The 15527-nt window shown below is 45.7% G+C and overlaps 1 protein-coding gene and 3 non-coding genes across 4 annotated transcripts; all 4 read left to right on the top strand.

Moving 5' to 3' along the window:
- Positions 1-854: 854 nt before the first annotated feature.
- On the top strand, positions 855-13440 carry LOC128590759 (nucleolin). Its single transcript, XM_053598158.1, has 14 exons — positions 855-1106; positions 2170-2286; positions 4642-5122; positions 6073-6267; positions 6705-6791; positions 6987-7128; positions 7662-7786; positions 8258-8381; positions 10614-10771; positions 11290-11413; positions 11593-11726; positions 12215-12341; positions 12713-12927; positions 13073-13440. Exons 1-14 carry the CDS (start codon positions 1089-1091, stop codon positions 13144-13146), a joined length of 2121 nt encoding a protein of 706 aa, XP_053454133.1. The 5' UTR covers positions 855-1088; the 3' UTR covers positions 13147-13440.
- LOC128591039 (small nucleolar RNA SNORD82) lies at positions 6838-6906 on the top strand. Its single transcript, XR_008381481.1, has one exon. It is a non-coding gene; the product is annotated as a small nucleolar RNA SNORD82 (small nucleolar RNA).
- On the top strand, positions 11853-11932 carry LOC128591045 (small nucleolar RNA SNORD20). The gene has a single exon (XR_008381484.1). It is a non-coding gene; the product is annotated as a small nucleolar RNA SNORD20 (small nucleolar RNA).
- Positions 12406-12537, top strand: LOC128591032 (small nucleolar RNA SNORA75). The gene has a single exon (XR_008381475.1). It is a non-coding gene; the product is annotated as a small nucleolar RNA SNORA75 (small nucleolar RNA).
- Positions 13441-15527: the final 2087 nt, after the last annotated feature.

Here is a 15527-nt window from a genome sequence, read left to right as displayed (position 1 = left end):
CTCACTGAGCCACAGGCGCCGCCCCACAGCCACATTTTAACGGGTGCATTCGTTCCAAATAACAAAGAAGGAACTTGTAATTTAGGAAAGGCCCAGCTCTATGGTCAGTCTGCCCAAGCCCCTCTCCCAACTCCAGTCGCAATACCCTATAACCGCTAGACGGTTACTTCTCCGAAGCTGCTTCCCATGAGGAATACCTACCGAAGGAGGTTACTCTGGGATTAAATGGCATGTTTGTGTACTACTCACAGTACACCTCATGAACATTCGCGACTGCCTTTATTTACAGGTCTCAGGAGGCTGCTTCAGACACTGGGCCCCGGAGGGAATCACTACAGGCAGAGGAGTGAGTTTGGCCCCAAACTCGTCGGCCTGCACCGCTAGGCCTGCCTCCGCTGGGGCCACTGAGAACTTAGCTGTTCCGGAACTTCCGGAGCTCGCGGGCTCATCAGCACGAAAACCGGGAGAACTACTTTCTCCATGGCCACCGGAAAAGCAGCGTGGACTGCGGGCTGGAGCCGCGCCTGGGATCTTCGAGGAACTCTAAGGCCGCCAAAGTCCACCGGACCTGACCACGCTCAGGAAACAAGAGGCTGCCAAACCACCCCACAACCCCGCTCTCCCCTACGTATTTTGCCTTAACTCCCTTACACTTGGCCCGCCTCTTGCACACCGCTCTCAAAATGCCGGTTTCACGGCGCAGGCCAGGACCCGCGCACCCGCCGCCCAATCAGCGTCCGCCTGGCACAAAGCAAGTCCCGCCTCAGGGCGCCGCAGCCTAACCCTTTCCCTCCTTTGCTCGCCTCGGCCCGCCCACTCCCGCCCGCGCCCCGCCTCGCGCCGTTAGCGGGGGACGGGCGCGAGCTCTGGTTGGTCGAAACGAAGTCACGAGGGCGCTGTCGTCGCTTTTCCAGAGGCGATTACTGGGCAGGCTCAGTCTTTCGCCTCAGTCTGGAGCTGTAGCTGGCAGCGCGGCGTACGTGCTCCGAGAGCTTCTGTACCCTCGGCCGCCGCCGACATAGCTTGATTCCTCTAGATTTGTCTGCGCCACTTGCCCGATACACGCTCCGCCGTCGTAAGCCGCCATCATGGTGAAGCTCGCAAAGGTAAGAGGTTTGGCTCGCAAGCACCGACGTCTAGGCCTGTGTTGGAGGGGCGCGCGCGCGGCGCCGCGGGGAGGAGGGCCTGCGCGCAGTCCCAGGCGCGTTCGAGGACGCCATGCTGCAGGGAAGTCTCGCGCGATTAGCGGGGAGGTCTCGCGTTCTTTGGCTATTTGGTGGCGAGGTGAAGAGCTGTGGCAGGTGCGGGAAGTGGTGAATGCGACCGAGACAGACTTAGGAGATGAGTGTGGAGAAGGGGCGCTGGGCCTCGGGGCCAAGGAGGGAGAGGCCAAACTCCTGCGACCAGCGTGAGCCGGGCCCCGCCTCCTGACGCAAGTGTCCCAGAGCACGGCCCGCCACGTGGGCCGCGCCGCGTGGGTTCCGGACTCACGGGAGATACCGGTGTCCTAGGGCGGCAAAGGGTGGGAAGGGGTCTAGTTGGAGGTTCAGTGGCCTTCGGGACTTTCCTGTTCGGGCCAGGCCAGGGGACACGTGGTGGGCCCCGGAAGGAGGTTTTGCCGCGTGCTTATAGCACCAGACTGTGCACATGGTGGCCTACCGTGTGCCCCCACGTGGCACCGCCGGGTCTAGTAGGGGCGGGATTGTCTCTGGGAAAGGAAAACATGGTAAGCCTAGAGGTAGTTACATTTTTTAAAGGCGATTCATTTTTAAGAAAGTGTCTTAAGGATCTTAAGTCTTAATTTGGGTTCAGACGGGGTGGTTAAATAAGGTGCCAGAATTTATCCATGGTCTGTGAATAGTTGGCTGGAAAAATAATCTAGTTGCGGGCTACTGGATATTAGTATATTAGTGTATTGGAGATGTGGTTAACTAAAGCATTGGGGAGAGAGAAATCATTTCAGATTACCTTAAGGTAAAACATGACAGCAAAAATGTGTGGGAAGTTAGAATTCCCCTCTTGTATGTGAAGAATAGTCATTATTAATTCTGCTTTTAAGTTTTATGAGAAATGGATTCTGAGAAAGATGATGATTGTAAAAATAAGGGCAAAATAAGTACAGCCTGAAATGTTGATGGGAATGTAATGTGCTACTTGTGTCCATTTTAGGCAGGTAAAAATCAAGGTGACCCCAAGAAAATGGCTCCTCCCCCAAAGGAGGTCGAAGAAGACAGTGAAGATGAGGAAATGTCAGAAGATGAGGATGATGACAGCAGTGAAGAAGAGGTAATTATATTCATTTAGCAGAGTTGTGTTGAAAGTGCAAAATGAAGAGTTAAAACACTATCCATCCATGCTTCACAAGCTCTTTATTAGCATGTCGGGATATGACTTGGGTAAGTATTTGAATGAGTTTGAAACACATAAGGGCTGGGATTCTCCTTTTCGCATGCCCTTTGCAAAGCTTGATAAGTGTTTTAAATCACTACATTTTCCTGTTCCAACATATTGGTAGCCCCATATGCTACAGAGGGAAAATACATTTTATAAGTGGTAGACTGAATGTTATATTCAGATCTGAAGATAACTACTAGATTCCTTTCCCAGTTTCTAATCAAGATTAATCGATTTCTATTCCATTAGATGAGGTCTTTACAATTAAGTTTGTGAACTAATCTTAGGAAAAGTGCTATATACCTCGTCTTTAAGTATATCATTCTGCTCAACTTTGAAGTACTCCACTTGGGAGACTGTTGCTGCAGCACCTAGTTCACTCTTCAGAGGAATTTTGGAAGTCTTTCTGGAAAGACCACTAGAGCTGTTAATTGTATGGCACACAAAAAAACATGCAATAACAATAACGAACACTGCTCAGCAAGAGACCACCACACATCAGCACAAACACGGCAGTGAGACACTGATGCACCAAGGGTGTGAAACCTTACCAAGTTACTTAAAATTTTTCCTTTTTTTCGTATTGAGACAGAGTCTGTGTTGCCCTCTGTAGAGTGCTCACAGCAACCTCAAACTCTTGGGCTTAAGCCTCAGCCTCCCAAGTAACTGGAACTACAGGCGCTCGCCACAACACCCAGCTATTTTTTTTGTTATTGCAGTTTTACCTGGTCTGGGCCGGGTTCAAACTCACCACCATTGGTGTATGTATGTAGCTGGCACTGTAACCCCTGTGCTACAAACGCTGGGTCTACTTTATCTTTTTTTTCTTCTTTTGACGGTCTGTCTTTGTCATCCTCTGTAGAGTGCTGTGGCATCATAGCTGGCAGCAACCTCAAACTCTTGGTTTTCTTGCCTCAGCCTCCTGAGCCAGTAGCTACAGGTGCCCACCACAATGCTTGGATATTTTTTTTTTTTTTTTTTTTGGTAGAGACAGAGTCTCACTGTACCGCCCTCGGGTAGAGTGCCGTGGCGTCACACGGCTCACAGCAACCTCTAACTCTTGGGCTTACGCGATTCTCCTGCCTCAGCCTCCCGAGTAGCTGGGACTACAGGCGCCCGCCACAGCGCCCGGCTAATTGCTTGGATATTTTTAGAGACAGAGTCTCTACCTCAGGCTGGTCTCAAACTCATGAGCTCAGGTGATGCATCTGACTCTGCCTCCCAGATTGCTGGGATTATAGGCGTGAGCCACCACACTCAACCTCACCAAGTTATTTGTGCAGTTCTGCCACAAGATAAGGGCTGTGATGGTCATTCCAGGAAATGAGTTCCAAAGTTGCTTTGAAGGATGGACGAGGAGTTCATGACTCCCAAGAGGAATACTTAAAATGTAAGTGTAGTGATTTTCAGTGATGAGAGATGTAGCACTTTTTCTAGGGTAAGGTCAAACTAAATTGTCAGACCTCTTATATAAGCTTAGTAACACTAATCGTGGGCTGGGTGTGGTATCTCATGCCTATAATCCTAACACTTTGGGAGGCTGAGGTGGCTTGATTGCCTGATCTCACTGGTTCAAGACCAGCTTGAGCCAGAGCAAGACCTTGTCTCTAAAAATAGCTAGATGTTGTGGCAAGTTTTACTCTTCTACAACATTATGTGATAAGATATGGTAAAACTAGTAATCCAAAAGTAGACTTAAGTGTGGGTAAATGATGGTTTTTATCAGTCTACCATGCTCATTCTGTGCTGTGCTATAATTTTACAACAGCTGGCTATTTGATCTTCATTGAGCATTTGCTAGACTGTACCACCATCCACTGTAGGAATCTCAAAGTCTAATCTTTAAAGAACATATATAGTTGATAATACGTTTGTTTGCCAATGAAAAAGCTGACATTTAAAAAAGTATAAAATACAAGAATTCCAGAGGTATTTTTATTTTTTATTTTTTTTGGATTTTGGCTGGGGCTAGGTTAGAACCCGCCACCTCTGGCCCTACTCCTTGAGCCACAGGCGCCGCCCCCAGAGGTATTTTTAAATGTTCAGGAAGTTTCTTTATTCTTGGGTGTTTTATCTAATAGGGTTCTGACTTCACAGACATAATAACAAAACACTAGAGTTTCACGTGCCAATGTGTATGTAATACCCATGGCACTGAGATGGTTCCAGAATCTAACACTCAGCAGGACCAGGGCTATCTTTTTGGGTATGTGGACGGACTTAAATTGGATTTTATTTCTTCTCAAGGTTATCGTCCCTCAGAAGAAAGGCAAGAAGGCTACTGCAACCCCAGCAAAGAAAGTGGTGGTTTCTCCAACTAAAAAGGTTGCAGTTGCCACACCTGCCAAGAAAGCAGCTGTCACCCCAGGCAAAAAGGCAGCAGCCCCACAGACCAAGAAGATGGTTACTCCAGCCAAAGCAGTAGCAACACCCGGCAAAAAGGGAGGCACACCCGGCAAAGCATTGGTAGCAACCCCTGGTAAGAAGGGAGCAGCCACTCCAGCCAAGGGGGCAAAGAACGGCAAGAATGCCAAGAAGGAAGACAGTGATGATGATGATGAGGACGATGACAGTGAGGAGGATGACGAGGAGGAAGATGAAGATGAGGAAGAGGATGAATTTGAGCCAGCAGTGATGAAAGCAGCGGCCGCTGCTCCTGCCTCAGAGGATGAGGATGAAGATGATGAAGATGAAGACGATGAGGATGATGATGAGGAGGAGGAGGATGGTAAGGAGTTGTCTTGGTAGTTACTAGACTTCATGTGTGCAGTATATTTTAAGGTGGCGTTCTGTTGTTTTTTTGTTGAGACAGAGTTTCACTGTACCGCCCTCGGGTAGAGTGCGGTGGTGTCAACGGCTCACAGCAACCTCTAACTCTTGGGCTTATGCGATTCTCTTGCCTCAGCCTCCCGAGCAGCTGGGACTATAGGCGCCCGCCACAACGCCTGGCTATTTTTTTTTGTTGTTGCAGTTTGGCCGGGGCTGGGTTTGAACCCGCCACCCTCAGCATATGGGGCCGGTGCCCTACTCACTGAGCCACAGGCACCACCCAGCATTCTGTTATTTTATAAGTTGTCTACCATATTTATTTTTTTGAGACGGAGTCTCACGTTGTCACCCTTGTTAGAGTGCTGTGGAGTCACAGCAACCTCCAACTCTTGGACTCAAGTGATGCTCTTGCCTCAGCCTCCCAAGTGACTGGGACTACAGACACCTGCCACAGAGCCTAGCTATTTTTAGAGATAGGGTCTCACTCTTGCTCAGGCTGGTCTCCAACCTGTGAGCTCAGGCAGTCGACCCGCCTCAGCCTCCCAGGGTGCTGGGATTACAGACGTGAGCCACCTCGGCTGGCCCGTGAGATTCTTCTAGAAGCAACAATACATACTCCTTCCATGACAACCTCCAGATTAGATGAGAAACCTTTTGGGGATTCTCTCAGCCTTTATGGTGTGCCAGGCTCAATTATCAGCACATGACTTTCTGCCCCTGAGAAAACATTATTGACAGTACCTTCTACAAGTAATTTTCATAATGTAGGATTTTGCTTCCAAGTGGTCTGTTAATTCTTGCTATAACTAAAAACCAAGTGTGGTGGGATGATTGCATTTCCTTTCATTTAGATGAAACTGATGTTTTTGGGGATTTTTCAAGTTTTTGACTAAGTGGTTTCTCTTCTAGACTCTGAAGAAGAAGCCATGGAGACCACACCAGCCAAAGGAAAGAAAGCTCCTGCAAAAGTTGTTCCTGTGAAAGCTAAGAGTGTGGCTGAGGAGGAAGATGAAGATGATGAGGAAGAGGATGAAGATGATGATGAGGATGAAGATGAAGATGATGAGGAAGAGGATGAAGAGGAGGAGGAGGAAGAGGAGGAAGGTATTTAGATTCTGAAGTACATTGACCTGAGTTATGTTTTCTTTTTTTGAGGTCGAGTCTCAAGCTGTCGCCCTCAGTAGAGTACTGTGGCAACATAGCTCACAGCAGCCTCACACACTTGGGTTTAAGTGATTCTCTTTCCTCAGCTTCCCAAGTATCTGGGCTATAGGCGCCTGCCACAAGAGCCAGCTAATTTTTGGTTGTAGTTGTCGTTGTTTGGCAGGCCCAGGCTAGATTCAAACCTGCCAGCTCCGGTGTGCGTGGCTAGTGCCCTAGCTGCTGAGCTATAGGCGCTGAGCCCGGAATTAGTTTAAAAGAGGTATTTAAGGGGCAGCGCCTCTGGCTCAAGGAGTAGGGCGCTGGCCCCATATACTGGAGGAAGTTATTTAAGCATATGTGGCTATTCATGGTGACACATTGTTTAAAATCTTGTCTAGAGCCTGTCAAAGAAGCACCTGGAAAACGAAAGAAGGAAATGATGAAACAGAAAGCAGCTCCTGAAGCCAAGAAACAGAAAGTGGAAGGTAACTTTCAGAATTAGGGGATGTGAAGGGAAGGTAAAGTCAAATTGGCACAAATGATGAGTGACAAGGGACTTAATACTGAAACCTGATGTTACATTGCAATGTGCTGATGTGCTTGTGCAGAGAAAATTTGTACTAGGAATTTTGTGCCATGCTCTACAAATGGAGTAATAGAGCTCAATATTTTGTATATAGGAACAGAACCGACTACATCTTTCAATCTGTTTATTGGAAACCTGAATTCTAACAAATCTGCTCCCGAATTAAAAACTGGTATCAGTGATGTTTTTGCTAAAAACGATCTTGCTGTTGTGGATGTCAGAATTGGTATGACTAGGTAAGTGCTTCACTACACGTTACGTACGCATCTGTTAATGCTCTCCACTGTTAGAACTGTTAGCTTGCTACCCTTAAACATGATCTGAGCATCTTAATGGATTAGATAATGAAATAAGTCTTTAAATTAATAAATTATAGAACCCCCAAATTGAAATTAATTCTTAGTAACAGTTTTGAGAATCTGGTATTTATGTTCTTCCAAAAGCACGAGTCTGTTAGACTTGAATAGTCATCATAGTTAAATGCTTTAAATGAGACAGGATCCTCCTTTCTCAGTGATAAGTAGGTTTTTGTCCTACCGTCAGTTGTTACCAGCAGTTTAGCTAATAATGAAGACCTCAAAGTGAATTTGCACATCATTTCTTGGTATTATATAGACCTTGTTCTCTAGCCACAATTGACAGAACCTTGACGTTATTAATTCTCTGGGGGCTTGTTTACATGATCTTTGTAATGTCACACGGCCCAGAAGACATGTGTAGCTTTTGACTTATTATACTTAAAATTTTGCCCTCTTCCTTCACCTTAAAGAAAGTTTGGCTATGTGGATTTTGAATCTGCTGAAGACCTGGAAAAAGCCTTGGAGCTCACTGGTTTGAAAGTCTTTGGCAATGAAATTAAACTAGAGAAACCAAAAGGGAAAGACAGTAAGAAAGGTATGTAAAGTTTTGGGAGATTGTACTCCTAATATGTTTAGGAAATCGTGGTCTAATATTGGGGAAATGCTTTATAACTTTTCTCTCCTTTGTTTCCTCTTAATGTGAGGATTAAATCAGTAAAGTGTTTACAGTATACTGGGCACTGCTGAATTATAACACGGATTAGGCAAGCAAGAACACTTATTTAGAAAAAATTATTAGACGTACCCAAATTAATATACAGTTGCCTTTCTTCACTGAAACTAGATTCTCTTTTTTTAATTCTTTCTGCTTTTCCTGTGTACACTTACCATGTTTTCGGGTGGTATGTTCCCAGTTTTTTAAATTGAGATAATGAGTATCTATACTAGATTGAGCTTTGTTCTAAGATGGTTTGACATCTATGCCAACATGGAGGGACTACTTGTATTTTGCCATTGCTATATCTCCATACTACCATGGAGCTCATTTTGTTCTTTTTAAATCTAGATCGGGATGCCAGAACACTTTTGGCCAAAAACCTTCCTTACAAAGTCACTCAGGATGAATTAAAAGAAGTGTTTGAAGATGCTATGGAGATCAGAATAGTCAGCAAAGATGGGAAGAGTAAAGGGTATGTTTTGTCTATTGAAATGTAAGACTTTTGTTAAAATTAAGGCACTCTGGTGGGAAGGGTAGATGGTATGATAAAACAAGTAAATATCTATAGTTTAGCAACAGAAAGGAAAGGAGGAAGTCAGGGAAAGGAGGAACGGGGAGGCAGGAAGGAGGGAGAGAGGAATAGGAAGAAAAGAAAAAGGGAACCCTGGGCACTAAGTGTATTATTTCCATGTGCCCACCAGAGGGCGGTATGTTAGCTGATGGTAATAAAGGCCAGGCTAAAAGGAAAAAAAAAGGCACTCTGCTGCTTTTTCAAAGCAATGTCAATCCAGTTTTCCTAGTTTGTGATCTTGGGCAGTTTAACCAATAAACTGGTGCTTCAGTTTTCCTTCTATAGGTTGAGATACACACCTAATGGGTGCGGTGGCTTGTGCCTATAATCCTAGATATATATATATATATTCTTTTTTTTTTTTTTTTTGTAGAGACAGAGTCTCACTGTACCGCCCTCGGGTAGAGTACCTTGGCGTCACACGGCTCACAGCAACCTCTTAACCCTTGGGCTTACGCGATTCTCTTGCCTCAGCCTCCCGAGCAGCTGGGACTACAGGCGCCCGCCACAATGCCCGGCTATTTTTTGGTTGCAGTTTGGCCGGGGCTGGGTTTGAACCCGCCACCCTCGGCATATGGGGCTGGCGCCCTACTCACTGAGCCACAGGCGCCGCCCTATATATTCTTTTTTTGAGACAGAGTCTTTCTATGTCACCCATGGCATCACAGCTCACAGCAACCTCCAAATCTTGGGCTTAAGCGATTCTCTTGCCTCAGCCTCCCAAATAGCTGGGACTATAGGTGCCCCCAGAACTCCCGGCTTTTTTTGTTGTTGTTGCAGTTGTTTAGTTGGCCAGGTTCGAACCCACCACTCTCAGTGTATGTGGCTGGTGTGGTAACCACTGTGCTACGGACACTGAGCCTGTAGTCCTAGCTACTAAGGAAGCTGAGGCAGGAGGATTGCTTGAACCCAGGAATTTGAGGTTGTTGTGAGCTAGGCTGACACCACTGCACTCTAGTCTGGCCAACAGAAAAACTACCTCAAAAAATAAGTAAAAATAAAAGTTGGATACGTGTAAAGGAATAGGGAGTGCTGATAGTGCTTTGGACATGACAAGTATTGCAGTGAGGTGAGGCCATCATTAAGAGCATTTGTCAAATGTGGTGGTGGGAAGTAAGAGGGAAACTCAAGTTTTATTTATTTATTTTTTAAGACAGTCTCATTGTTGCCCTCAGTGCTTGGCATCACAGCTCACAGCAACCTCTGACTCTTTGGCTCAAGGCTTGGCGTCCGCGTAGTTCACTAGTTGGGATCCTGAACCCACATCAAGGCTGGTGGGTTCAAACCCAGCCCGAGCCTGCTAAACTACAATGACAACTGCAATAAAATAGCTTTGTGTTGTGGCAGGGCGCCTTAGTCCCAGCTACTTAGGAGGCTGAGGCAAAAGAATCACTTAAGCCCAAGAGTTGGAGGTTGCTGTGAGTTGTGATGCCAGGGCACTCTACCAAGGTGACATAATGAAACTATCTCCAAAGAAAAAATAATAATCTTGGGCTTAAGCGATTCTCTTGTCTCAGCCTCCCTTGTAGCTGGGCTTACAGGTGCCCTACATAACACCTGGCTATTTTGTTTGTTTGTTTAGCAGGCTCTGGCTGGGTTCAAACCCACCAGCTCCCGTGAATGTGGCCTGCGCCCTAATAGCTGAGCTACCAAAACTCAAGTTTTAATTGAAAAGTGGAAGATAAGAAAAACATTTAATGTTTTATTTTAGTTAGCTTGTTACATCATTAATAAGTCTTTAAATCCATGAGTTCTTCGGCTCGGTGCCTATAGCTCAGGGCTAGGGCCCCAGCCGCATACACCAAGCTGCTGCCTCCGAACCCAGCTTGCGCCTGCCAGACAACAACAAAAATAGCTGGCCATTGTGGCGGGCACCTGTAGTCCCAGCTACTTAGGAGGCTGAGGCAAGAGAAATCTGTTAAGCCCAGGAGTTCAAGGTTGCTGTGATGTCACAGCACAGCTTGAGACACTCTGTCTCAAAAAAACAGCAAAAACATGAGTTCTGGGTGGTGTCTGTGGCTCAAAGGAGTAGGGCACCAGCTCCTATGCCAGAGGTGGCGGGTTCAAACCAGCCCCGGCCAAAAACTCCAAAAAAACAAAAACCCATGAGTTCTTCCCCCTCGTCTATTGCAGGATTGCTTATATTGAATTTAAGACAGAAGCTGATGCAGAGAAAACATTTGAAGAAAAGCAGGGAACAGAGATTGACGGGCGATCCATTTCCCTGTACTACACTGGAGAGAAAGGTCAAAGTCAAGACTATAGGGGTGGAAAGAATAGCACTTGGAGCGGTAAGAATTTTTGTCTTGTTACAGGGTCTCACAATTGAGGCAGGGAAATCTTCAATGTCTTTGTTACTCATAAATTTAAGTGCTGGTTGTTACCAGACAAGTTTAATTAGATGTAGGTGAAGGTCAAGGAAATTATACAAGTAGTCCTTATTTGTAATAGTAATCTCTATTCCCTTGAATGAGAGCTGAAATCCTTTGTTGTAGAATGTGGTTAGGCAAATGTAGCACCCTTTTTAGGTTTTTCTTTTTATGCTTTAAATGATTTAGATCATTTGTGCTCTGAATTCCCATTACTCTTGGAAGACATAAACTAGTAAGTAGTCAGCTCATATGTAAAGAACAGTAAGCAGGGCATTATAGGACATAATGGGTGTTACATGTTTAGTAACAAAAGTGGGATTTCACTTACATCAGTATTGGTATGTTAACTCCCCAAACACCAAAGTTCTTTGGAACTGTGGCTGAAGCTAGGAACCTGTGTTGCAGAGTCAAAAATGTGAGCATCTCTTTATTTGCAGGTGAATCAAAAACTCTGGTTTTAAGCAACTTGTCCTACAGTGCAACAGAAGAAACGCTTCAGGAAGTGTTTGAGAAGGCAACTTTTATCAAAGTGCCCCAGAACCAAAATGGCAAATCTAAAGGGTAAAATAGTATCTTTTATATCATCACCTGTGGTGTGTTATGAGCATCTTGAATTGTTTCTCTGTAAATCAGTGTGAAACAGCCCTAAAATACCTGCTTGACAGAAAGGCTTGGTGGTATCCTGGTATAGCAAAAGAGCATGTGCTTGATCACTTATTTGACGTCTTATTCATCCTCAGGTATGCATTTATAGAATTTGCTTCATTTGAAGATGCTAAAGAAGCTTTAAATTCCTGTAATAAAAGGGAAATTGAGGGCAGAGCAATCAGGCTGGAGTTACAAGCACCCAGAGGATCACCTAATGCCAGAAGCCGTAAGTTTCTATTGACAGGTTATTGTGGTTGGGGGATGGCGCTCTCCGTGCTGTGCTTGAATTTGTTCATGTCAATATTTATTTCCCCCAGTCTCATTTTTCTGTTGCTGCTGAGTGAATGATAACTGGATATGATGACTGATTACCTGAGAAATAACTGATGAAATTTCAAGAAAATTCCTCTAGATAGTCAAGTTCTGATCCAGATGTATCAATTCAGAGCAGCAAATTTGCCCTAACTTGTGGGCAGCAGTTACTTCTTTGGGTTATTTGTTCCCTTTTCCATAAAAGATCTGAGGCTGTCAACTAGCAGCAGTAATAAAGTGCTGTAGTAAAAGCTCTTTAATTAAGCATTAATGAGCTGAGTTCCATTTAATGGCTTTTTTTTCCACTAAGGCAAGTAGTCATAGTAGGCATCATGCAGGTTCAGTGTCACTATGAATTGTGACTTCAAATAAAAAGACTGAATTTTTATTTTTCTTCCTCAGAGCCGTCCAAAACTCTGTTTGTCAAAGGTCTGTCTGAGGATACCACTGAAGAGACATTGAAGGAGTCGTTTGACGGCTCTGTTCGTGCACGGATAGTCACTGACAGGGAAACTGGGTCCTCCAAAGGGTAAGGTGTGGCATTGCCTCCACTTTTGGGTATGTTTGTTCTGAGTGGAGGTCTCAGCCCCAGTGTCTTCTCATTGAGCTCCGTTCTGTCTCTTGGTGGCAGTTTATGGATTCGCACGAGAAGAAGACAAATTCACAGAGCTAGCATTATTTTACCTTCTTTATGGAGGTATATATGGCTGTTTTGTGAGACATTCTGGGGATTTGGACAGTCATTTAAACCAAGTTAAAATGTCTACAAGGAGCCACTTTATCTCGGGCGTTCCCAGTTAAGCACAGCTGCTCTCTGGAGTGCTGCTCACCATGTGAGTAACTTGGTGCTTGTTGAGTACGCACTTGGTTTGTAATACATAACTTCATTTGATTTTTCAGGTTTGGGTTTGTAGACTTTAACAGTGAGGAAGATGCCAAAGCTGCAAAGGAGGCCATGGAAGATGGTGAAATTGATGGAAACAAAGTTACCTTGGACTGGGCCAAGCCTAAGGGTGAAGGTGGCTTTGGGGGTCGCGGTGGAGGCAGAGGAGGCCGAGGTGGAGGCAGAGGAGGCAGAGGCGGATTTGGTGGCAGAGGCCGGGGAGGCTTCGGAGGTAAGGCAGGGAGCAGTGACCTCATTGTATCACCATGTGGCACATCCACCTGATGCCCTATGCCTCCTCAGGATTCCCAATCATTCAGGCAGGGAACGTGGGCAGCTTTGTACCCATTCCTTAATACGGTCTTGCCTTCCTGCAGGCCGAGGAGGCTTCCGAGGTGGAAGAGGAGGAGGAGACCACAAGCCACAAGGAAAGAAGACGAAGTTTGAATAGCTTCTTTGTCCCTGTGTCTTTCCCTTATCTGTTTGAAAGAAAGGACTCTGGGGTTTTTACTCTGTTACCTGATCAATGACAGAGCCTTCTGAGGACATTCCAAGACAGTATACAGTCCTGTGGTCTACTTGGAAATCCGTATAGATAACATTTCAAGGGCGATACCCTGTTGGTTTTGACTGGATATTCATATAAACTTTTTAAAAGAGATGAGTGATAGAGCTAACCCTTATCTGTACGTTTTGAATTTATATTGTTCCCCATCCTATGTACAAAACCATTTTTTCCTACAAATAGTGTTTTCTTTTTTTTTGCATTGGGGGAGTTGTAAAGGAAAATGTTTTATCATGATTTTTGCTTCAGCGGCTTTAGGAGAAATTAAAAGTCAACTCTGGTGCCAGACTTGTTACTTCCTAAAACTGTCTCTCCTGGAATGTCACTCACTGAAGACCATGACAAAGCCACCTGTCACTTGGCTTTACCCACCCTTATGGAAGTGATCAATGGATTGGTTTCCCTCTAATTTGGGAGAAAGGCTGTGGGGGTGGGATGAGCAGCTCTTGTCACCTGGTGTGCTGGCATTGAAGGTGTGTGGGAAGGTTTTGGTGTCTCCCACTTGTAGCCGGTACAAGGATTGTGTCCTGAATGAGAGCTTAGAAAGCACAGGAGTACTAGTCAGGTTTCCTAAGATAAGGTGTTGAGAACATCATTTCTGTAAAGACCAATGAGTAGAATTCATGCTAGATGAATAGACTCAGTGGAGCTTCAGGACTAGCGAGGCTAGGGAGGAAACAAGTCCAATAACTGACTCCCAAAAGCTGAGTATATTGTGTAGACATTCTGTCTTGTCTTACAAAGTGCTTCCTTCCCACCTCTGCTTTTATTTTTATTTTTTTGCAGTTTTTGGCTGGGGCTGGGTTTGAACCCATCACCTCCAGCATATGGGGGCAGCGCCCTACTCATTTGAGCCACAGGCACCGCCCCCACCACTGCTTTTAATGAAACTTAAAGACCACATTAGAGGTCTAGGTCAAGGGACTACCAACATTCTGACAAATGTAGTTGAAACAGTGCACAAAATGAACTTAGGCATCCAAGTCCAAAGCCTTTTCTAATCAGACTAATGAAATCAATGAAAGATAAACTTGGTGAAATTCAGTAAGGTTAGAAGGCAACCTGGACACTTAATACGGTTTTGTGTTGGTCAGGAAATCTGAGATCTTGTGCTTGACACCATTTACCAGTCCTGTTAAGTACCAGGAATGAGAGGGGACCACCTGTTGTGTGGTGCTCATGCTCCGGAGGGTGATGGCCAGTGAAAGGGCTGCAACTGTGAAGACAAAGGACAAAATTCTAGGTAGTTGAAAGCTTTGAGTTAGTTGAATCTCATCAAGGATGCTATGGATGGAGTTCATATTAACTTTGTGGGGTGTGGTGGTTCATACCAATAATCCTAGCACTTTGGGAGGCCGAGGCAGGTGGATAGCCTGAACAGGAGCCAGACCCTGTCTCTACTAAAAAGTAGAAAAATTAGCTGGTGTGTCTGGCTACTGTAGTCACCAAATAACTTGGAGGCTTTTTATTTCTAAGGCGGAGTTTCAGTATGTCACCCTGGGTAGAGTGCTATGGCATCACAGCTCACAGCAACCTCAAAACAACTCGGCTTAAGTGATTCTCTTGCCTCAGCTTCCCAAGTAACTGGGACTACAGGCGCCCACCAGAACACCCAGCTATTTTTTTTTTTTTGTAGAGACAGTCTCACTTTATGGCCCTCTGTAGATTGCTATGGCATCACAGCTCACAGCAACCTCCAACTCCTGGGCTTAAGCGATTCTCTTGCCTCAGCCTCCCGAGCAGCTGGGACTACAGGCGCCCACCATAACACCCGGCCATTTTTTGGTTGCAGTTCAGCTGGGGCCGGGTTTGAACCCGCCACCCTCGGTATGTGGGGCCGGCGCCTTACCGACTGAGCCAGAGGCGCCGTCCACACCCAGCTATTTTTTTGTTGCAGTTCACCAGGCCTAGGCCGGGTTCAAACCTGCCAGCCTTGGTGTATGTGGCTGGCATCCTACCCACTGACCTATGGGCACCACCTACTTTAGAGACTTGTTATTGCTGTGAGCTGTGATGTTACAGCACTCAACCCTAGTGGGACAGAGAGAGACTCAAAAAAATTAGCTGGATGTTGTGTGCCTGCACCTCCTGAGAGGCTGAGGCAAGAGGATTGAACCCAGGAGTTTGAGGTTATGAAATACGATGACTCTATGGCACTGGCCAGATCAACAAAGTCACTTGGTCTCAAAAAAGCAACCTATCGGGGCGGCGCCTGTGGCTCAGTGAGTAGGGCGCCGACACCATATGCCAAGGGTGGCGGGTTCAAA

Source organism: Nycticebus coucang, chromosome 7 (genome assembly GCF_027406575.1).
Source record: "Nycticebus coucang isolate mNycCou1 chromosome 7, mNycCou1.pri, whole genome shotgun sequence".
In the NCBI taxonomy this organism is placed as follows: Eukaryota; Metazoa; Chordata; class Mammalia; order Primates; family Lorisidae; genus Nycticebus; species Nycticebus coucang.
This window is presented reverse-complemented; position numbering and strand designations above follow the sequence as displayed.